Source organism: Marmota monax, unplaced genomic scaffold, assembly GCF_021218885.2.
Source record: "Marmota monax isolate L192 unplaced genomic scaffold, Marmota_monax_Labrador192_F-V1.1 WCK01_AAM20220418_F8-fsc00127, whole genome shotgun sequence".
In the NCBI taxonomy this organism is placed as follows: domain Eukaryota; kingdom Metazoa; phylum Chordata; class Mammalia; order Rodentia; family Sciuridae; genus Marmota; species Marmota monax.
The window spans coordinates 3,245,393-3,268,716 of NW_026692894.1; the positions used below are offsets into that span (position 1 = coordinate 3,245,393).

General features: G+C 47.1%; 1 protein-coding gene across 1 annotated transcript in view; it reads right to left on the reverse strand.

Moving 5' to 3' along the window:
* Positions 1 to 17,644: 17,644 nt before the first annotated feature.
* Dnah8 (dynein axonemal heavy chain 8) overlaps positions 17,645 to 23,324 on the reverse strand; it is a 295,657-nt gene continuing 289,977 nt past the window's right edge. The window contains exons 91-92 of the mRNA XM_046450645.2: positions 21,229 to 21,350; positions 17,645 to 18,224 (exon numbers count right to left, since the gene is read on the reverse strand). Of these exons, the coding sequence (XP_046306601.2) occupies positions 17,937 to 18,224; positions 21,229 to 21,350 (410 nt within the window). The 3' untranslated portion in view covers positions 17,645 to 17,936. The remainder of the gene's footprint in view (positions 18,225 to 21,228; positions 21,351 to 23,324) is intronic.

Here is a 23,324-nt window from a genome sequence, read left to right on the forward strand (position 1 = left end):
AGAGCTGGCACAGCGTCGAATCCCTCCTACAGCATGTAAGTGGGGAGTGCGTGCTCAGAGCGACTGGCTTATCTTCCCAAACACTCTTGAGAAATGGAGATGGAAAAGGAGGATCCCCTCATCTAAGAACATTGATGCCACTGTTGGGAACCACGGGTGTGGCAGCACCCAGCCCTGAATCTGCCATGGGGCACGTCTGCACCATTCCACAGAGAAAGGGAATTTGTGAGGATAGTTGTACTTTCGTCTACCCAGAAGTCAGTCTAACAGGTACCTTTTGGGTATTACTTAGAATTAAATTGTTCAGCTCCAAGGGAAGGACAACACCATCCCAAATAACAATGGTGTTAAAAAAAAAAAAGTACTTTTACGAAAAAAACGACTAGAGGTTGAGCCCAGGTTGGGAGTGGCTGCTCTCTCATCATCAGGGTTGCCAGATCTTCTAGCTTCCACTTTCTCTGGTTCAAGTCTTCTACCTAATGAGCTTCAGATCTAACCCTGGTACCCAAATTTCAGCCAGCAGGAAAGAGGAAAGGGAAAGAGATGGGTATCCTCTACCCATAAAGAGATACCCTGGAAGAAGCAGTCATCAATTCCAAGTCTGTTGGTCAGAACTTAGTCACATGGGCTCTCACGTGCGGGGGAAGCTGGGAAGTATCCTTTATTCCAGGTGGTCATGGGCACAGTTAAATATTGGGCCTTGTATTACTTTGTTGGCTTTCTGTTGCTAATATCACAGTAGCACCGACTGGATATATTTTAAGGAAAAGAGTTTTATTTTGGCTCATAATTCTGATCCAAGGTTGAGGGCCTGCATCTGGTGATGACCATCTTGCTGGCGGAGTCCTGGTGTCTCAGATCATTACATGGCAAGAGATAGGGAGTTCTCAGTATACCTAGCCAAGACGGTTTTAATAGCAGACTCACTGCAGAGAGTCCATTAACCCATTAACCCACTAATCCAGTAATTATATGAATGGCTTAATCTGTTTATGAGGGCAGAGCCTTTATCACCTATTAAAGGTCCCACCTGGTCCCACCTCTTAATATCTCATAGTGGGAATTTAATTTCAACATGCGTTTTAGAGGGGACAAACCATATTTCAACCATAGCTCTCTATAGGAAGACCAGAAAAGAAAAAAAGGGCAATAATTTGTAAAATCTGCTACATCCGGATAGAGAGGGGGAAGAAGAGAGAGGAAGAAAAGAGAGTATTCAGAAGGAATTAGGCCCTTTCCTATATAATTATATAAATTTATCAACCTCCTAATTACATTTATTCAGCAAGTATCTATTGAACACCTGCCATGTGTACACTGAGCTAGGTCCTGGGGATACAGAGGCAATGCCATCCTTGCCTTCGGAGAGATTATGTTCTAATTCAGGAGGGAGACAATAAATGGGTAATTACAGCATTGAGTCATTTAGATTACAAATGTGATAAGCATTGTTGCGATAAGCACTTAAAAGGTCACTTTCTCTCTACCAGGGGCTTTCTCTGACTGGGAGGAACATTTTTGTGTGTCCTGCCAGGGCAGGGCAAGCACCTCTAGGAGCATCTATCAGCTACGGATGGACAGAAGTGGAAGGACAAATACCCTAGCTCCTGGCCTCTTGGACAGACAGCTCAGAGACACTGCTGTCTCCCAGATGTCGCTAGGTTCCTGTGGTGCTCTCCTGCTTGGAACCCCTGGTATTGCCTTCCTTCCTTGTCTGTCTCTCTGTCCATCAGCAGGGGGCTAGAGCATCCTGGGGTCACCCCCCAAATAAAAGCTTCTGGGAGTGCCCAGTTGAAGACAGAGGCTGTGTGAGGGCATCTAGGACAGAGAGGCTGGTCTCTCCTTTTAACATCTGGGTCTAAGAGCCTCTGAGTTTGCCCGGATGCTGCTTCTCTCTCAGCATGTACCATCCTGGAAACTACCTGGCTCCTTTTCCCTCGACCACAGCTCTGGAGGGGGGAGGGGCAGGATGGCATATTTCAGCACAGCATAGGTTTTTCCCTAATAATAATAATTATAACAACTTCCTGGTGGCCCTGTCTCTGGAGATGATAAATGATAGCAGGTGCCCTGCCCTGTTGCATCCATGGCTATACCCTGTGGCTGTTGGAAAGTTGTGCACTGGACATTTGGGAGGATTTCTCTCCCCAGCTTGTAAGGGAAGTGGGAGTAGGTTCAAAGTCAGATTTATTTATTTATTTATTTATTTATTTATTTTATAATAATGTCACTGCTCTCTATCCCTCCTCACCCATTCTCCTAGCAGATTAGCTTTCTCAAACTATTATCTGACCTTCTCCCTAAAACCATCATCCATTGGCCCCATTTCCTAGGATCAAGTCTTCCAAACCCATTAGCATCTAAGAAGCCTGTCTGGATCTGCCCCAGCTCATCTCTCCTACCTCTCCTGTCTGGGCTCCTACTCATGCTTCAAGACCCAGTTCTGATGACCCACTCTCCAGACTTTTCTTCACTCTTGCCCCTCAACAACCTGTCAGCAGCAAGAGCTCTGGAAGTCTTCCTTAAACATGGCTCTCCTCCAGGATTCCCCAATATCTGCCCACACTCAGAACCTCAGTGGAAGGGTGACCCCACTTAGAAGCTTTCCATGACACCTCCCCCTCCCCATTTCTCATAAGCCCAGCTCCTTGAATAACTACCATGAGGACACTACAGAATTATGAAATGATGGGAGCGTTATGAAGTGCTCACGATGCTGGTTAACCTCTCTGTTTCCCTGTGGACTGAGACCCTTGAGGGCAGGGCCTCATCTCTACCCACAGCACCCAGCGAGGTGCTTGGAATATAGTAGGTGCTCTTTGATTCTTGTTTCAAATAAATGGAATGGGTTGAAGCCCTTTCCACGTTCTGTCCCGTCCTCATCAGGCTGGCCTTCTTGGGGGAAGGGACACTTTCTTGTTCATCTCTGGATATCCTGTATCAGCATCAGCCCTGGCACGTGGCAGGTGATCAATCAATGTTAGTTGCAATTGAAACGTGTCAATACAAGTGTCTGATGAGTTCCCAGCACACCAGAGGTGCTCAAAAATGTATGGGAGGAAAAAACAAATGTATGGGAGAGGCCTGGGCTGGGAAAGAGGGCAGAGCATGCCCTGGACTGTTCTTTCCCCACAGTGTTTTCAAGGTGCTCAGGTCCCCTAGAGCAGAGGAAAGCATGTCCCCCACCAAGAACAGATTTGTATGGCATTCATTTGCTAAACTATATCAGTGATAATAACAATGCTACAAATGAGAACAAAAGCCACTGCTTCTGGAGCCCCCAGGTGTGGCTGAGTGCTTGGTGGGCGGGCCCTCACCACTACCAAGGGCCAGCGTTGTTAGGCCCATTTCATGATGAGAGGACTGAGGCTCAGGGATGAACAATGAGCAGACCTGGCATTTGTCCAGGTTCACCAGTCCCCAGAGCTGGTATAGATGGAAGCTCATTGTGAGCAGCTGGATCTTTGGCAGCCCAGAGGTTTGGGGCTTCCCCTCTGCCGTCCTGTCTCAGGAGCTCCTCTTCAGTGGCTCCTTCCTGTACAGCCCAGAGCTCTAGGTCCTGCCTCTTACCCTCATACCCAAGGCTTCTCCAGGTGCCCCAGGTGGGGTCCCCCCAGCTCCATCTTTTTTTCAGATGGCCTTCAGAAATAGGAACAGGAGCAACTGATGTGCACCCCTCAGGAGAGGGTGCTCTAGGCTGTATCTCTGGGGAGACAGGCCTGAGAACAGGCTGTCCACCCTCTCTGTCCTCAGCAGCAAGACCAGGGCAAGAGCAGGGCAGATCTTTTGCTTGGGAGGAGGCAGGAGAAACAGAGGAGATAAGAGAGAGGGCAGAGGAGAGGAGAGGAGAAGGATTTGCCCGAAAAAACAGGTGTCTCTTGCCCACGTAGTTCAGGCTTCTTCCCAAGCTCCATTTACTTCCCCAGATTTAACATCACATCCCTCTTCTGAATGAGAAGATAAGGAAAGAGTCATCTTGTAGCCTAGTGTCAACACATGTTTACAAACAGACCTACACACGGATCTTAGAGTCTGGGGTCTCGGGTTCAAGTTCAGTTCAGTTCCTTACTGTTCCGCGTTAACATTTGCTAAGCCTTTCTCACACTCCATACGATGGGAAGATGAACAAGGGCTAACATCTACCCAGCATTGCCTCATGCCAGACACTGTCCAAGGAGCTTTGCAAGACTTCCTAGAAACTTCCTGTACAAAGTGTGTGCATTTCTTGTCAGTGGGTTTGCTTTCAGGTTGAATTCACTGAATTTTCTTGTGTAAAGACATCACATGGGGGTCACCCCTGGATATTCTGGCAGAGATCGGTGTGTTCCTGATAGGGAGTCTTGGGGAACATTTCCTTTCTAGATGTCAGAGCTGCGGGTCTTGGATATGGCATCAAAGGTGGCCTTGGTAAAGCTAGCACAGGTGTAACTGTCATCAAGACCATACCGTTTGCTAAACTGTGTTAACAATAACTTACAAATGAAAACAATAGCTACTACTTTTTGAACCCCAACTCTGACCCACTCTGACTGTGTATGCTATGGTTTGGATATGAGGTATTCCCCAACGTTCGTGTGTTGATGTAGGAGGAGAAACGATCAGATTATGAGATCTGTAACCTAATCAGTGGATTCATCCATTTGATGGATTAATAATTTGAAAGGATTTACTATTGGGGGCATGGATTGGTAAAGCAGATCTCTGGGGTATACCCTTGGGAATTATACCTGGTTCCCCTGGAATCTCTCCCCACCTGCCTCTCCCCGATTTCTGGTTTTCCTCCATCATGCCCTTCTGCCATGTTGCTCTGCCCCACTTGAGCCCAGAGCAATGGACTTGGTCAGCCATGGACTGAACCTCTGAAACTGTGAGTTCAAAGTAAATTTTTCCCCCTCTAAGTTGTTCTGGTCAGGTATTTTGGTCACAGCGATGAAAACCTAACTAGTGTATTGTGTTATTTCATTTAATGCTCGCCAGCACCCTCACCCCAGTTACCACCAGATACAGTGAAGTTCAGCTGCTGGGAGAAGGTAGAGATGGCAGCCGCTGCCCAGGAATCCAGTCTCTGCAGGAGAGCTTGGCTGCTGCAGCTTCTGCGGACAGAGTGTATCCCAGGAGGATGTCCCTGCGGGTGAGGACTCCACCCCTCTGCCTCCTGCTTCTCTCCTCAGAGAAGAATGATCCTTGCCTTCTGCCACCTGACCCAGAGCTCCTGGGAGTGACACTGGGTTGTGAAATAGGATCATTTTTATTCCAATTTGACAAGTGAGGATGCCGAGGACCAGAGCAGTTAGGAAATGAGCCCATGATGGCCCGAGAGAGCCCACAAGAGGCTGGATGGAGACCCACCTGACCCTGTCCACGGACTCCATGGCCCACGCTGACTGCCTCACAGGAGGGTTTGCCAATCAGAAAGCCCCTGCCCAGAACTGGGCACAAGTTCATCTCAGTAAGTGGCAGCCTTAGCACTACTGTGCCACCCTCTGTCTTCCTCGCTGTGGGTGCACCAGCTGTGCCAGGTCTCCGCAAGGCTGATGCCCAGGCTCCCTGGCACAGTACCCATTTCCCACCCAGGTGGTCACTGCCAGATCCTGTAGGTCTACAGGGGAGGAGTCCTGCCAGACCAAGGGCCCTTCTCCAGCGAGGCGCCCTACCCCTCTTGTTCTCCCCATTCACAGAGCCAGCTGAGCTCAGCAGGTGCTGGGTCCCATCCAGCTCCGGGCAGTCAGAGGGAAAGATTTACTGCCTCTTGAGCTACAGTGATTATTGCTCTCCTGGGTGGATGCAGCACACTGTATTTCCAAAGTGTCACAGCATCATTTTCTAACGGACTCCTCTGTTGAGAAAGGTCAATGGGATCACACCCACTTTACAGGGAGGGACACTGAGTTCCACAAGCATCTGGGGATTTGCTTAAGGTCCCTTAGGAAAATGCTGATAGGGTTTGAGCAGCTCTGGACCAAAGGAGAGGAAAAAGTGAAGTGGGAACAGTGGAGCTCCTCTCCCTCCTCCACAGGAGGACCCCAGCCGGCAGCAAGCAGGGTTCCCTTATTCTCTTCCAGGAGGATTAGTGTCAGGAGTAGGGAGAAGGTGAGGGGAAGTCCAACAGAGGATGGGTCAGGGGAGAGGGACTTGGCCCCAGTCACTGAGCCAGAAAGCATCCATCAGGGAGGATGGTAGGTTACCCTGAGAATGTTCTCTTTTCTCCCTTTAGACAAGAACGTACAGCAGAGCTGGCTGCAAGCTCTGCAAATCTGGGCACACAGCATAGTTTAGTTTCCTGGGGCAGCTGTAACAAATATCAAAAACGGAGTGGCTTTACAACAGACGTTGAATGTTCTGGAGGATAGAGGTCTGCCATCAGGTGTTGGCAGCATTGGTTCCTTCTAGAACTGTAAGGGAGAATCTGCTCCAGGTCTCTCTCCTAGTTTCTAGTAGCCTCAGGCATTCCTTGGTTTGTGGATAGCATTCTTCTTGCATCTTCATGTTCTTGCTCCTCTGTGCATGTCTCTCTGTGCCCAAATAGCCCTTCAAATAAGAATACCAGTCAGATTAGGGCCCATCCTAACGACCTCACTTTGACTTGATTATCTCTGTAAAGATCCTATTTCCAAATCAGATCACAGTCTGACATTCTGGAAGTTAGGACTTCAAGCTTATCTTTTTAGAGGGACTCAACTAGATCCATAAAACACCGAGGTCACATTTCCCAGTCTTCCCTGATGTTGAGTGTGGAGGGAAGTAATGTAGCCACCTCCAGGCCTGGCCCATGAAGCCTCCCAGCTCTGCACTCTCACTCCATCTCCCTCAGTGGAGAGGACAGTGGAGCCACAAGACAGAAGGAGCCTGGGTCCCTGAATGGCTGTGTGGAGCAGAGCCTCCTAGAGACCCACATTGGATCAGAGAGTGTTAAGTCACTGAGATTTGAAGGATGTTTGTCACTGTGGTTTGCCTACTTTGACAAACACAACTGGCATGTACCTCTGAGCCTACCTATGGGCGAGGCTAGATAGTCCAGGTGGAGGGCTTCTGAAGTCCCTCTGTGTAGAGAATGGGGCTCCTCACTCCGTCTCCTCCTCCCTGCCCCCTTACCTTTGTCCATGGACCACAGCATCAGAAAGGGGATTTGAGGTCTCTGTTACTGTGGGACCTGGGGGTAGGGAGCAGACTCAATGGTTCCTGTCCACCTAGCCCCTCTCTTTCTCCACCCCCAGTGTTCCCCACCTGTTTGCCTTTTTCTCTGGAAAGAAGATGGGGAGCTGAGGAGGGGTGGTTACAACAGCCTGTACTGCCCCTTCGCAGAATTAGAGCTCTTATGGGTAAGAGAAAATGTGCCAAATCTCACACATTCGGAAATCAAATGAAAAAGAAGTGTCACATGGGGCCTTCTCATTGTAGCCTTTCAGCACCTCTGTCATGGCTGAGAAACCCACTGTGACCAAAATGAGAAACGAAACCAACGTCAACCTGAGTCTAAAATAAGATGTTTCTTCAGACCAACGTGCATTAACTGGCCCACCCGCAGTTTCCCTCCTTGTAGTGAGTGTCCCTCAGACCAGCCTGGAGAGGAAACAGGGCCCATGGGGACACTGGAATTTTCTTTGAGAATAATATCTCTAGCACCAGGGTTGGAGATACTGTCGCCACTTTTCAGGAACCAACGATGACCTTTAAGGCTGAGTAAAGGTCACTGTAAAACTTTGTCAGGGTCCCTCAGGTCACAGAAAGGAGACTCCCAGGGCAGGCAGAACCCCTGGCAACAAGCTGACTCTGATCTCTGAGCCTCCTGGTCTCAGGCAACCAGGACAAATTGCCTCCCCGGGACAAATCCCCTATAAAATGTATTTGATAACCCACGGCCTCCCTTTTCCTAAATAAAACAAATGCAAAACAAAAGACTGGAAGGTGTCTGGGCCACCTCCTCTCAGCCAGTGGCACCACCACCACGCCTTGAGTTCCTGAGTGTGAGTTTAGTGGTCATCACGCCTGGGTCATCCAGCTGGCATTAGCTGTGGTCCTCTGGGACTGGACTGGCAGATGTCTTGGACAACTTCACAGAATCACAGCCCATAAGTTTCCATTCCCATCTTCCTTCATTTCTCTTAGTCCTGTTTGACTTGGGTAATGCATCAGAATTTGAGGCTGGCCTGTGGCCAGAAGAGAGCTCAGGTCTTCCCTGTTACTTTCTAGACCTGGTCTCAAGTGGATGTGTGGCTCTGCTCAGTAGGGTCATTTTGCAAGGACCTCAGCTCAAGAGTCCCTTCCTTCTCTGTTCTAAAAATCCTCACTCCCAATGGACCCAACGATGCTCTGCTTTCTGGCTCATTTGCCAAACGAGATGGCAAACAAAGCTAATGAAAAGCTTAGCAGCACCTAATGGCTCAGATGTCCATCCCCCACCATCTAGGAGCTTTCAGGGGAGGCTCCTCAGGGGAGGGGGCTCACAGAAGGAATTCCAAACATGGCAGTTTTGTGATAGGCAAAATGCAAACACCTCTATGAGAAGTCAGCAGAAGCTGGTGAAGCCAGGGCTACTGAGGGGGCTGGAGGACCCCAGGACCCTGAGGCCATGAGACCAGGGGGAAGCTTTGTCACACAGCTGTGACGGGGTCTTGGCTGTGCTCAACACCAAGGGGGAAGCCCCAGAGCCAGGGGAGGCAAATCTAAGGTGAGGAATGACTTCCCAATCCAGAACCAGGTCGCCAGGTCAGGGCCTGAAGATCTAGTTCTGGAAGATCCACTTCTTCTCCCTGCCCACCAAGGAATTTCAGATCATTGACATTTTCCTGAGTCAAGGTTCTGAAGATCTTACTGTGCAAAAGCAGACTGAGCCGGCTAGGAGACCAGGTTCAAGTTCATTGTCACACTGGGGACTTGTGGTGATGAATGGCCCAAGAAGGTACCCAGGGCCATCTGCAGGACAACAGTCTTGCCTTGCTCTCCATTACTCTGGTGAGGCTGGACTAGTGAAGGACAAACGCAGAAAGTTCCATATGGACCCATGCATGGTGACACAATGGTGGAGCTCCGTGCTAATGTACCTCATGCCTGACACTCTGGCCATTGCCCAGGAAGCTGCTACTGCTGGCAGGTCTTGATGACAGTCACACCTGTGCCAGCTTCGCCAAGGCCACCTTTGATGCCATATCCAAGACCCGCAGCTCTGACGTCTGGAAAGGAAATGTTCCCTAAGTCTCTCTATCAGGAACCCACTGACCTCTGCCAGAATATCCAGGGGTGACCGCCATGTGATGTCTTTACACAAGAAAACTCAGCGATTCAACCTGAAAGCAAACCCACAGACAAGAAATGCACACACACTGTACCAGAAGTTTCTAAGGAGTAAACTCTCTTGCAGGCTCCCTACAACCTCATGGCTTAGGGGCAAAGCCCTGGCCAGGGTGCTGGGAGAACTGAGTGCTCATCCTGGATCTTCTGCTATTTGCCTGTCCAAGGCAGATCACCTTAACTTTCTGAGTCTCACTTTTTTTCATCTATGTAATACCCCTACTATTGCCTACTTGCAGAACTGTTGTGAAATCCAATGGGGTAATACCTGCAAAAGGGCTCTGAAAACTACCAAATGCCATCTAGAGCTGACCTAGGGAAATCTTCATGGTCGTACCCACAGTGTCCTCCACTGTCACACATCTGTATCCTTCTTCCCAGTGGTCACCCTCCTATGTCCTGAACTTCAGTCAAACAGAACTCTGTCATGGTTTAAATTTGACCTGCTGTTCCTCCTCCTAGGTTGTTCTTATCTCTTATTTGGGGCAAACCCCACCCATCTTTCATGGCTCAGCCTAAATGCTACTTTCTCCAAAGATCTTCCTTAAGAAAAGTTAAGTCTGCCTACTTGTGCTCCCATAGCACCTCACCTTTAGGGCAGTGACCACTTTCTGACTTACATGGCTATCTGTGTGCAGAGCTGATGTGGTCTGCTATACTACATGCCTGAGGGTAGGGCCCGTGCCTTGGCCACTCTTACGTCTCTCCTAAGGATCGGTACAGAGTTTATGTTGTGCAAGACACACACGACACTATCACATTTGGTAGCAATGAATTGGAGCGGACCTCAGGAGGTGATCGATGTCTTTGGAGCCCAGAGGCAGAAGATGAGTGGCTAGGCTCCAGGGATCAGGTCTATAAACATCCTTTTGACAGAAAAGCCCAACTTCAAAGCCTAGCAATTTTAGATCATATTTGCATTGGAAGCTTTTAAAGTAGCAAAACTTTAGATTTATGTCTTCATGAACAGATGTGGAAGGGAAAATCAATTCCTCATAGGATTGGCTTATTTGTTTTTTATCGCAGTGCTAAATATTATGCACCAAGTGACAAATTAATACATAAAGTGACCTAGAGACATCTACATCACAGGGTGGATGATGAGAATGGAGTGGGTAGTGGCCTGAGCTCCCCAGGGCTGACTGAGCAATGCTGCTCATTGTGTGTCAGTCAAGTTCATTTCCCAGAAAGATGCTGGGGGGTGAAGCCTACTCTAAGTGTTAAAGGGGCCCAGACCTTTCCCCCAAAGAGGGAAATGCTCACATACTTCATTGAGGGGGACACGTGGCTTGTAGGTTTGGTGGTGCCACCTTGCAACATTGGATGTTCCAAGGCTGTTGAGAAAGACTTAGCAGCACCTGGTCCCTACCACCCATGCCCTCTGCTTTCTCCAGAGAGCAGGTCCCTCCTCTGGAGCTAGGAGGAGAATGGAGAAGGCCAGCTCTGAGAGAGAAGCCCTGTGGAGCTGGGGACTACTGACTCTCCCCTGTTGTTGCTCCTGGGGAGAATCAAATGAGCAAATGGGGAGTGGGAACAGGACCTTTTTCTTTGTCAGTCCCACCCCCCAGGAGACTCAGAGCAGAGCTGGTGGCCCCGTAGCCCAGCAAGAAAAGGTACTGCTCATTGCTAGCTGTCCCAAGGCCCACAGTTCCCCCAGTAGAGGAGGGACCTGAGGGGATCTCGGGATCTGGAACCCACCAGGGAGTGCCACAGCTGCTGCTGGCGGCCGAGACTGGCGCCGGCTTTCGGAGAAAACAGACCAGGCAGAAAGAGCAAGTCTATTCTGTTAAAAAAAAAAAATTCCATAAACGTGGAAAAAAACTAAAAGTGACTGCTTTCCCAGGAGAGGGGATGACACATAATAGACAAAGCTTCTGGTTGTAGTCTAGCTAAATGCCAAACAGCTAGTTTTCGGCTCTGGGGAGAGAAAGGGAGAGATAAGGAGAGGGAGGGAGAGAGAGCGTGGGGGGAAGAGAGGGGAAAAGCCGAGAGGGGGAGGGAGGGAAGGGAGGAGAGAGGGGGGAAGATGGGCAGGGAGAGGGACAGAAGAACATTTTCTATTTGTCTGCCAAGTTCTCTTTCAGGTTTTATCATGATGGGACACCGATGTCCTTTACTGGGGACAGTAGAAGAGGAACAATAGAAAAGGGAGGGCTTGCATAATCAGGAAGGCATATATTGAAACCACAAATGACAGATGTCCTTATCCCTCAGACGCAGGTTGAAAACCCCAGTCACATGTCAGAAGAGACTGGGGTTCCCGTGACAGGGAGACCCATGGATTCCTCAGCTGGGAGACTGGAAATGAGCCCCCACATTCACAATCACCATCTCCAAGAAGCCGTGAAGATGCCAGGAAATTAGAGATGCTCGCATTGAATATTTGCATCAGGTCAAATGAGGATTTTGCCTGGAAATAGAGAGGGGGTGCTTTAATTAATCAGTCTCATCCTCAGAAGAATGAGAGGAGCCAGCGCACCATGTGCAAAACGAGGAGGCATTTCCCTGCCGCCTGAGGACACCTGTTCAATTAAAACTGCTTATAAAGAAACAACTGTAACTCTGTTACCCTGCCACTTGCCAGGTTTCCAAGCAGGCTGATCTTGCAAGCCCTGGAGAGAGGGGACCAATTGTGAGCCCCGCGTTCCCTGGCTGCTTTGGGGTAGAGTGGAATGGGTTGGGGTAATCTTCTGCAAACCAACAGCTTTTATAAGGAAGAGTATCAATTCAGGGTACGCTGAGAACATCCTCGTTTTGCCAGCTTTACCTCAAAGTTTATATTCACCTCAGAAGGCTGTACGTCTATCAAGATTTGAGTGTTCAAAGGCTCCGGAGTCCCTTTTGCAGTCAAAGCCAGGAGCTAGAAGGTAGCAGCTATGGTGTTAGTGAGCTTTTGCTTTCTTTCCATGTACTGAAGGTACAAAGGTAATATTTCTAAGGCAAAAGATAGCTCTATCCTTCACAGATTCTTAGGGAATTTATGGTTCTGTGAAAAATAGCAATTAAGAAGGGAGGTTTTCAGATTTGAGTTGTGTTTGTGTTTCAGGGTCTTTTCAACCTCTCTCTAGTCTCCCTGCTCAGTCCAGGGGCTTCCTCCTCTTCCCCAGCCTCTCAGAAGTGACAGAAATCACCTGTGCCTCAGGCCTCTTTCCACACTTCAGACATTTTGGAAAGCTCTCTGCACTTCAGGGATACGCAGTCTGTGCGCAGAGGTCAGAAATACTCGGATTAAGTTGTAAAGCTCTCCAAGGAGGGTATGAAGAGGGAGCAAGGGAAAACACGTTCATGGTTTGTTTTCAAACCGACAGGGAAAGAGGAGGAGAAGAAAGGAGGAGAGGAGTGTGGAGGGGGATATCTTAGCTATGGCTGCTGGGCACTGCCAGATCCCCAGCAGGTCCCAGGCTGTCCCCAGCTGCAGAGAGAGCTGGCTGTCATCGATTGGCTTCCAGCTGCCGGGTCCCCCAGCCCCAGTGTGGGGCAGCCAATGCCACTGTTCACTCCCATGGGCATCTACTGTGATAGTGCTCCCCCCCCAACCCCTGCCACCCTGGCTGCTCCCTCTCCCCTGTCCTGCCTCCTCCGCTCCCCACAGAGCTGGGCCCAAGAGCTCTTTCCAGGAATCTGCACACATTCCTGGGTTCAGTCTGTTTCCAGAGAGCCTAGACCTGGAAGAGAGGGAGGAAGCAAGACTTTCAGGGTTTTTGATGACTGGACAATTTTTATCAAATATAAAAAAGGCACACAGGCCAGTGTCTAAAAAGCCCTGGGAGCCCTTGGTGGGCTCATCCACATTGGTGCACATTCCCAGACTCAAGCTGCAGGTCCTTTTCCAAGAGTGTTGCCGTGTGGCATCCTGTCAGCTGCTGTATCTTTCAACTGTTTCTGATTAGTCTAATAATTAATGGTTTTAAAAAACCTTTATGAAGCAAGCCATTAAAGATTCAATTAGACACCTAGGATAAAGTCACTGTTACTTCTACTGCAAGTGGCTTTTTGACCTTTTAAAATTAAAAGGGTCTCCATAGTTCCTAAATCTGTTTTTTTTTTTTTCATTTAGGATAGTGGATTATTCTTTCACAGGTTTGAGCACTTTCATCTCGTGCTGAGTTGTGTTCTTTAAAATGCATTTTTAATTACTTCTTCTTTTGTAAGTGGGCAAGGAAACAGCTTGGCTAAGGCCTGTGTCCCAGGACTAGACTCATGTCTTTTCACTTGGAATTTAGAGTTAATTTCTCCAGTCCCACTCTTTCCAGTTACACAGACTTGCTGGTCTAGAATATTCCAGAAAACCCAGGAGAAAAAAAAGTTAAAATGAACCCACTAATTCTCTTCAAAGTCCCTGGATTTTAAACATACCTTTGTTTCAACACCATACAAATACTAACAGTTGCCATATAGTCTCTCCTCTATGTCCATTAGCCTTTCCATTCATATCATAAAAGCTGCTCAAATAATGAAAGCTGCTCAAATTGACAAGTCAAAGAAACATAGATGTACTATTTCTGTGCACCATTATGCATTTTAGAGGTCCATGCCATCGGGACTCGGGTGATAAAAACCCAGTACTGTCTGGCAGAGCACGTCAGAGCCCGGATGGGGCCCACCCAGCCTGGGTTCAGATCCCAGCTCTGTTACTCACTAGCTTGAAAACCTGGGCAAGTCGTTTAGCTCCTCTGTGCCTCAGTGTCTCAGTCTGGGAAGTGGGGATGATGGCATCAGCACTGACCAGAGGGTTGGCATAAGGAGTACATGGAGTCATTCCCACCAGGGGTTTAGACCAGTGCCCAGCATGTGCCCACCACACGTTATCACGGATAGCACTGGGAGCAACAGGGAGCTCACAGACCTTGAACTCCTCTTCAGAGACCTTGGCAGCTATTTATAAGCACTTGGCTGGTAAACAGATCTTTCCCTCAAGTTTTAATGGCAAAAGAAATGTCCCACTAGACTCTCCAGGCTATAGACGGCTATATCTTTAGCCCTTTTCTGACTGTTATTCATTTTAACTGAATCCTCGAATTTTACCCACCATACATACCACCTATCAAATAACCTGCTCTTCTTCTATTCTCTCAGCTCTCTGGATCCATCCTCCAGTCACCCTTGCCTGGTCTAGAATAGCCTCCTAGTTGACCTATTCACTTTCATTTTTTCAGCATCCCAGAACCATCAATGGCTCCCCACGGTCTGTGGTCTTCTAGACCCTACCAACATGCCTCCCGCCTGACATTCCCTCCTTCCCCATCCTTTGCCCATGTCCCAACTGGGTTGCCTGCTATTCATGCTTTCCCCCATGCTGTCACTACTTACTGGGTGCTCGGAAGACATGTTCTGTTTTCCAGAAGCTTGCTATAGAGTGGGGAGATAGATGTCCTAGAATTAAAATTGCTAAATTCAGTTGCAGTTTGTCTTCTGCCTAGAAGAGGAGTAGAGGGTCATGGAAATCCTCAAAGAGAGTGAAGGAAAGTGAGATGGGAGAAGCATTGCTTACAGCTTTATTGAGGTACAACTGAAGCACAAAATAGTGGATCACACATGGTGGCTTTTTTGGGGAGGAGCCTGGCTTCTCTCAGCATAATGATTCTGCAACTTACTCATGTGTCCATGCTCCTTTTTATTGTTTGTTCTTTTTTTATCGTTGAGTAATATTCTTATGTGAGGATATACCACATCTGTTTATCCATTCACCTGTTGATGGACATTTGGATTGTTTCCGGTTGTTGGCTCTTGGCTATTTCAAATAAAGCTTCGGTAAACATTTTGTACATAAACTTTTGCAGGAATTTTTACTTCTCCTGGGTAAATAGCTAAGAGTGAAATGTTAAGGTCATATGGTAGCTATATGGTTTTCTTTTAAGAAACTGCCCAACTGTCTTCCAAAATGGTTGTACCATTCATTGTACACTGCTTTCAGCCATGCACAAAGGGACCATTTGCTTCACACAAGGGGATTTTCTGTGACAAGGCAATATTACCAGGGTGATGGTGCATGCAATATTCAGGAAACATCAAATAGTTCGAGGCAGAAGCAATTAAGCAAGTTGAGTGACAGGGTGGGCAACAGAGCAGAACTTTAATTTTAGGCCAGCTCATGGAGGGCTGTGGTGTTTTTGGAGTGGACATTCCAGATGACAGAAACTCACTGAAGGCTCCGTCTGACTTTTGTCTCTGTAAATTCCATGTAGTTTCCTATCTTTCTATTCTTGTCTCTCTCCCATGCTTTTCCCTTCCTTAGAGCATAATAACATCTATGAAAAGATAAAGACCAACGGAAATGCTACCTTGTCTTCAAGTTCATCCCCCAACTTTGAGTTTCCTTATCTAATCCTATGAACTTCACTGATGGCCCTTATTCACCCAAGGTCTCTGATGGCAGAGAGTGTGGCTTATTCATGCAACATCACCCACAAGATCCATCCCTTTTAGAAGCTACATCTCTAGACACTTTTCTTCCTGTCTTATTTTTACATAAAGTCCAAACTAAAATAACATTTTAAATCAACAAAGGTATAAATCTCACTGCTCATTTTGCTGAGAACACAATGAGAAGATGTGGACTGATTCCAAGGAGGAAAAATCATTCTGCCTTTCTCCCAGTTTCAATTGGCTTACCCATCTCGTCCTCTGTCCTTTGCTCTTTTATGCTCACCAGGTCTCCCTTGCTCAAGTGTGGCAAATTATGTAATTAGTAAAAGAGCAACAATTTTGCAGAGAACATGGTTATGGTGTTTATGGAAGTTCAATGGCTCCAAATGTCTAAGGAAACCATTAACTAGGCCTAGAGAAAGAAAGCAGAATTGGGTCCCAGCCAGTTCTCAGCAGAACTAGGCGTAGCTGAGAAGTAGCCACCATTAAAGAAGACCATTTTGAGGCTCTGCCAGGTGCTCATCCTGGCTGGGCCTCATTGCCCATCTCCTTCCCCTCTCTCTTTCTCTCTCTCTCCCCCTCTTCCCTCCATGTTGACTCAGAGCAAAATCATCAGCCACAGCAGAGCTCTCAGGAAATGGTACTTGTGTGACCTTCAGCAGTCTGATCAAGGACCTTTGCTAGATTCACATCTTTTTCATCTCTTTCCCCAATCCTTCTCTAAGTCACTAGAAAACATTGAACCTAACAGTGATTCTCTAAAAATCTATCATGGTGCAGACTATGCATTTGCTTTCAATTGTTTTAGCAACTGGGCGAGGAGTATGAATAAAACCTGTTTTATTTTAGAACCTGAAGTTTGGTTTACTATAATGTCAGGGTGCTGGATTTTCCTTGTGCCCACTTCGATTGGCAAGTGCTTCCAAGTTCTAGTCTCTGTTCAGGAGTGCCATCTTTGCTTTAGTGTGTGTATGTACTGGCCATGGGAAGTACTGAAATGCTTGGCACAGGGGCTTGGCTACTCTATTATTTAAACTGCCATAGTTTTTAAAAAAATTCTATGGTGTTGACATTATATCAATTTCAGGAGCATACCAGGGGCCACTGTTACAATTTGCATTTCATAAAGGTTTTCTACTGTTTGGAAACTAGTAGACTATGATGGAACTTCCTTTAGGGTCTTCCCTGGACATCTCACTGGGGCTATTGCCAGACCATCTCATTGTGTTTACCATCCACATCTGTGATCAAGATGACAGAGGATGAGAGAGAGCAAGGCAACTTGGGACACTCCCCTCCTTCAGAAGAACACAGGGAATGGAGCTGGTGACTTTAGCTGGAGGCAGGCAAAAAAGGATTCCAGATGAGAAGACCTGTAGAGACACTTTTCAATATTCTGAAGCAGCATGAGCATTCAATATAGGACCCCATCTGTTTTGTTCAATTGACAATTTCCTTTAGCAGGAAACAAAGGTTCATACTGAGTTTCAGACTAACTACAGAGTAAGAAATAGCTTCACTTTTTAAAGACTCTGCTTTTTAAGACATTCAGCATGTAACCTAATTTCATTTGATGGAGTTTGTTTTTCCTTCTCCATTTGCTGCCTAGAAATGTGTTTCATTATCTCCTGCAGAATTGGGGTGGGGAGGGAGAACTTCAGAGTCAAAGTTCCCTGAGCTTGAAGAGGCACTAAAAAAATAAAATAAAATAAAACAATAGTAAGTAAAATTAAAATAAATGACACGAGCAGCTATCCCAGTGGGTTTTCCATTTTCCATTTCACACCACCCGGCTGTACTATGGAAGGGCACCTCTGGGACCCTCCTGGGTCCACTTAACTAGCACGGAATAAGGGTGAGCCCAGAGCACAAGCACAAATCCAGACAGAGGTCAATTTCATCTGAGGAAAAATGGTTTTTACTGTAGGGAAAAGTTTTCATCTACTAGGCTCCTTTTAGGATGTAAGATATTAACACTTCGTCTTGGGTTTTTAAAATTCAAACCTTCCAAAGCATTCTAACACGAAGATAGGATTTTATCTTTAAAAAGTAATTATAATGACTTTGATTTCCTGGAATAAAAAAGCATGAATTCAGAATCCGCTTTTTGAATACTGATATGAGAAGAAACGCAAGCAATGGAAGAACATGGACTTTTTAATTGAGAGAGAGAGGAATCAAGCAGTTATCAGGAAGGAAAGACACACATGGTCAACTCTCTCAATTAGCACGGCCCCTTCCTCCACACGGTTCCTGGTGCCCTCTGCAGGTGGGAAACCAACTTATTTGATGTCGCACAAAAGGGCCACCCCTCTCAGGATCCAGTGATCTGGGGACAACAGAGTACGCAAATACACCACAGTGATGAAGGTCAAGTCCGTTCGCCTCGGTTTCTTGTAAATAGGACACACGTACAACTTGGGGTCCTTGGGGGCCGTGGAGTTAATAGCAAAGATGTGGAGCACCGGCAGCTGCATGAAGAGCACCTTCGGGGTGGATTCTGTGAGCTTCCCATTCCGTCTGTCCCAGGATGCTCCGTCCATGTAGAGCCCATAAATATATACACCTTCCTGCAAGAGTCAAGCATAAGGGAATAGATTTTTTTTTTAAATTAGGTGCTGCAAGATGGGCATCCATTAGTGTAATAAACGTCATCAGTTTGGAAAGAAAATATACACCAATCTTAAAAAGCTACCAGATGAAGAAAGCACCACTGGGCACATCCTATTAGTGAAATACTGGGCCCAATTTTCCTCTGCGGCATATGATGAGGCTGGCACTGTGGGAGTATTCCTGTTACTGGTTACTGGGGTGCCAGGTGTGGGGCCGGTGTTGGTGGGGGGCGGTCGCCTGGCAACTGAAAAGCCAAATGGCCTGTACAAGGAGCTAAGTCTCCAAAAGGTCCTACTTAAGTCGTTGTAAAGTGGGAGCGGGGAACACGATCTGGAGCTGGTGTCACTTGGGATCTCAGCTGGGCTGGTCAAGCCAACCCAAGGCTCAACCTCATCTTCAAGAATGAAGCGAGATTGCGAAGCCAGGGCTGGCTAGCGGACAATCACAGCGCCCCCAGAGGCCGGGCGTGGTACAGACAGGGGCCGTGAAGGGGCCAGATGGGGGAGTCTGATCATCCTCCCCAGTGTCCCTCCCACACCCAGACCTGCCCTCGTGGTTCTCACTATTAAATCGGGAAGACTAGACACATACATAAAGGAAGTTGTTGTTGGAAAAAAACTGGAATGACCCGCACATATTTGTTACTGGAGCTGCCTGATGAAAAGTTCTGAGAGCAAATGCAGGGACTTCTGAGGTGAAAGGTTACCGAGGTCTTTGTAGAAGGGATGGCCTTGAAATGGGCCCTGAAGGGTGGGCTCCGCTTGCAAAGGCAGAGGAGAGAGGACAAGCATCCCAGGCAGGGACAATGCTACAAAGAAAGGCAGGATGGGTGGAGAAGCCCCAGGGTTCTGTTCAACATAAGGGTCAATGGTTGTGAGTCAGGGCTTGGCCAGGGAAGAGGCTCAATGCTAAGATGAAGGTCTGAACTTTAACCTGCAGGCAGCAGGGAGCCACAGAACATATATTCACTAAAAAGAAAGAAAGAGAGAAAGAGAAAAAGAAAGACAGACTGGGAAGGAATCACAGGGACCTCCAATAAACATGCAAGCTCATCATGTACATTTATGTAGAAGATGGTGACCTTTTTTTCATTACCAGTGAAGATGGGGTATTGAGAAGCAAATATGGATTATAATGAAGTACCAGGGGATTAGTCGTGAAGTGTTTTCTGGAATCCCCTCATGTGGGTCAGAAAAGAAAAGAAAAAAGAAACACAGCAAAATCATGGGCAGTCACAGAAAACCAGGCTATGTGATTACCACTGGTAACTTAACAGTTGATAATTATCTACATGGGCAGTGTAGAAACCAGCCTATAGTAAATTGTATCCCATTCTAAGGTTCTTTCAATCTCAGGACCTTATAAAGTCATAGTTAGAAGGTATGACAGATGAAAGAGTGTCACCCCCAAATTCACATCCATCTACAACCTCAGAATGCAATTATTTGGATTGCATTATATTATTTGGATCAGAATACATATTTTGCAGATATAATTAGTTTAGATAAGGAAATAGTGGGTTACGGCAGGCCTTAAATCCTATCTTCTCTTAAAGAGAAGAAGGGAAGAAGGGAAGAAGGTCTGTGACACTGGAGGCAGGGATTGGTAGGATGCATCTACTAACCAACCAATACCAAGGCTGTCCAACCAGCCACCAGAAGCTTGGAGAGAGTATGGAGAGAGAGTCTCCCTCAAAGCCTTCTTCTAGAAAAAGCCAATATGACCAACACCTTGATTTCAGGTTTCTGGCTTTCTAAACTGTGAGGGAATAGATTTCTGTTGTTTTCTGTCACCTGGTTTGTGATATGTTATTGTGACAGCCTTGGCAAACTAAGATAGATTTTGATACCAGAAAGCAGGGGCTCCGCTGTAACAAAGACCTGCAAAAGCAGAAATGAATGGGTCAAAGCTGGAAGAATCTTCTGAGGCATGTGATAGAAAGAACCTAATTACCCTGAAGGGAGGTTGTTGGAAATGTAGAGGCTTGAGGTGTTTGGGGGTGAGGTCGCAGTCAGAAATAAAGAACATGTTATTGGAAACTGGAGGAAAGATGATTCTTGTTATTAAATGGCCAAATACTTAGAAGTTGGAATCATCTGATCCAGTCCCCTTATTGGACAAATGTGGAAATGAAAACCAGAGAAAGGGAAATAACATTTATTGAGTCTCTATGGGGGTGGGGGCCTCCGGCACCAAGCCCACAGGGTCACATTTAAATTCCCACAACTTCTCTCAGTGAGGCTGAACCATCACACTCATTTTACAGATTAAGAAGTCAAGGCTCAAAAAGGCCCAAGAACTTGCTTAAGCTAATTGAGCAGAGCAGTGTCTGAGTGGTGGCTCTAGGCAGCACCTGCTTATCTCAGATGAGCACCTACTCCTCCCCCAGCCAGGCGTCTTGCAACCAGGTCCCAAAGATAAGGGGACACTGCTGGAACTGGATCTACCCTGCTAATCCAGTTGGTCTCTACTGCCCTCAGCACTACTCTGCCCCCACCCCCGACCCCGGGGTGGGCGTTTTGTGAGCAGCCCTAGCAATAGCTGGAAAGGTCTAGAAAATTTATTTTTAAAAATTTTTTTTATAGATGGACAGCATGCCTTTATTTTGTTTGCTTTTATTTTTATTTGGTGCTAAGGATGGAACCCAGTGCCTCAACACATGCTAGGCAAGTCCTCTGCCACTGAGCCACAGCCCCAGCCCCTAGAAAACCCTTTTAAGCAAACACAAAACAGAACCTTAATTATAAAGAAAAGCCACCTGGGGAGTTCCAGGGCTCACTAGACCTTGTCATTAACCTTCCACTCCAGCAGATGGAGGAGGTTTCGGCATCAGGGCCTCCTGATTACAATGGAAACAGCCCTGGCTGCAAAGCAAATGGACTTCATGGGGCACTCAAGGGCAGTCTTAAGCTGGACTTGAACTTTCATCCCTGGCCCCAGAATTGTCCCTGCAGCACCTACCACAGGGGGTGTTGTGATCTCCTCCTTGGTCTGCCGCAGAACGTCGTTGTGGATGGTCACGGTGTCCAGTGCCCAGCCTTTGTGAGCCCGGGTCACTTCTTGCCTCATTGCTGTGAGGAAGCCTTAAGAAGAAAAAAGAAGAGAATCTGGTGCCCTGATGTAGTCCACTTTAGGAGCAAGCAAGAGGCAATGCTAAGCATTACTTGCTGATCAATCTCCAAACTGCACTCCTGTTCCAAGAGGAGTTGACACCAAACCCCAGGGGGCCATTTCTCCCAGGGTTTTGTTTCTATGGGGACTGTGATGAGCTACATCTTTCCTGTCAGCTGGGAGCAGGAGAACAGCACCCTTTCTTTCTCCGACCAGGCCTTGGTTTGAAAGTCCCCTGAGATTCCAACTGCTCAAGGCCTCTAAGGGTCATAACCCACCTGGCCCTTGCTCATACTCTGTATTGGAAAACACAATATTGAATGTGTGACCGGAATGTTAAAAGTATTCTGAGAAACAGCATTCCAATTAAACTCAAATCAAACCATTATCAAGCTTCTATTTGCTATAATGGAACAATTTCATTTAGTCTAAGGAAATAAGGCATAAAGCCAAAATAGGAAACCTGACTTTCAATTCGATCAAACAAAGCAATCACACCGGAAAGGAAAGCTACATGTTTTAATGTTCATAATACAGTTATTTTAAGATAATACGTGGCTCTGTATACCGTGGCCTTTCTTTAAACTTAATATTTGCAGATCATGCCACTCAATTTGATAAGAGCAGTCTTTCTTGGAGCGTGGCATTTGATGTTAGAAAAAAAGAAAAAAATAACCTAAACTTCAAAATGGGCTTCAAAACCTTAAGTTGTGTCTGTGACCTAGCTGTTACATTTTGGTCTCCATATAAATATTGAAAATCATGGAGCTCTCCAGTGAGTAAAGTGTTGGGATATACACATCCCTGCTACTATTGAATTAGTGAACTCAGAGCCAAACTAACACGTTAAGTGATAACGTTCTGATGGGTTTGAAGGGGAAAAGGGGAGTTACAAGGTGTAATAAGCACTGAGAAAAGACCTCTCAGAGATGGAAAGGAAGACGAGGTTTCCAGCCCTTTTCCACGAAGGGAGTCAAGTTCTCCCCATTACTACATGAGACACGTGGAGGGGCACTCATGTGGCCTTTCTTTCATTTGTCGATGCTCTCCGGTGGGGTCACGTATGCCAGGCGCCACTCTGCGTGTGAGGATCACAAAGACGAGGAGCCATCCATGGACCCTGCACTCCAGGGACTTGCCCTGGAGAGCGCATGGAGGGAGGCAGGACAGGTGTGAGCCAAACTCAGGACAGCTCAAGGAAGATGGAGAAGATGAAGTCAAATGCGGCTCTTGACGGATGCACAGGAGTTTACCAGAAGGGATGATTGCAGTGGTAGGAGCCACAAATGCACAGAGAGGCCGGGGATGGGAGGCCGTGATGCCAGAGAAGGCTGGAACAAATGTGGGGCCTGATGTTTCAAGGCCAGAGCTTGCCCTTGATTCTGTGGATGAGGAGGAGCAGTGACTTGGTTGTATTTGCCTCTTGGAAAGCTTACTCAGGGTGCCACTAAAACAGGATGTGGGTGCTCATGAAGGCCCCTTGTGTTAACTCAAAAGAAAAGCTGGTCAGTCAACCAGAGTTTAAGAAGAGATGACTTTATGATGTTAACCTCAGGGGCTGGGGCTGGAGCTCAATGGCAGAGCACTCGCCTAGCACGTGTGAGGCACTGGGTTTGACCCTTGGCACCATGTAAGAATAAACAAATAAATAATAAATAAAACAATTATTAAGAAAGATATTAACTATGGGGAGGGGGGCCAGGAAACATGGTGGAAGTCTGCTTGGCAGCAGCTAGAGTCAGTGCCTGGACTCTATGTGGAGCCCCGGGAGGTGATCTGACCAGCATGTGATGGTGTTGCCTTCCATTTCAAATACTGGGGATCCCACACCGTAGTAGTAAAACATTGTGTGTGCTTGCCAATCAGTGGGATGATCAAACCTAATGCACCCTCTCATCACTCCATGAAGATGTCATTTTCGTCATTCAACATTAAGTGTTCAGCCA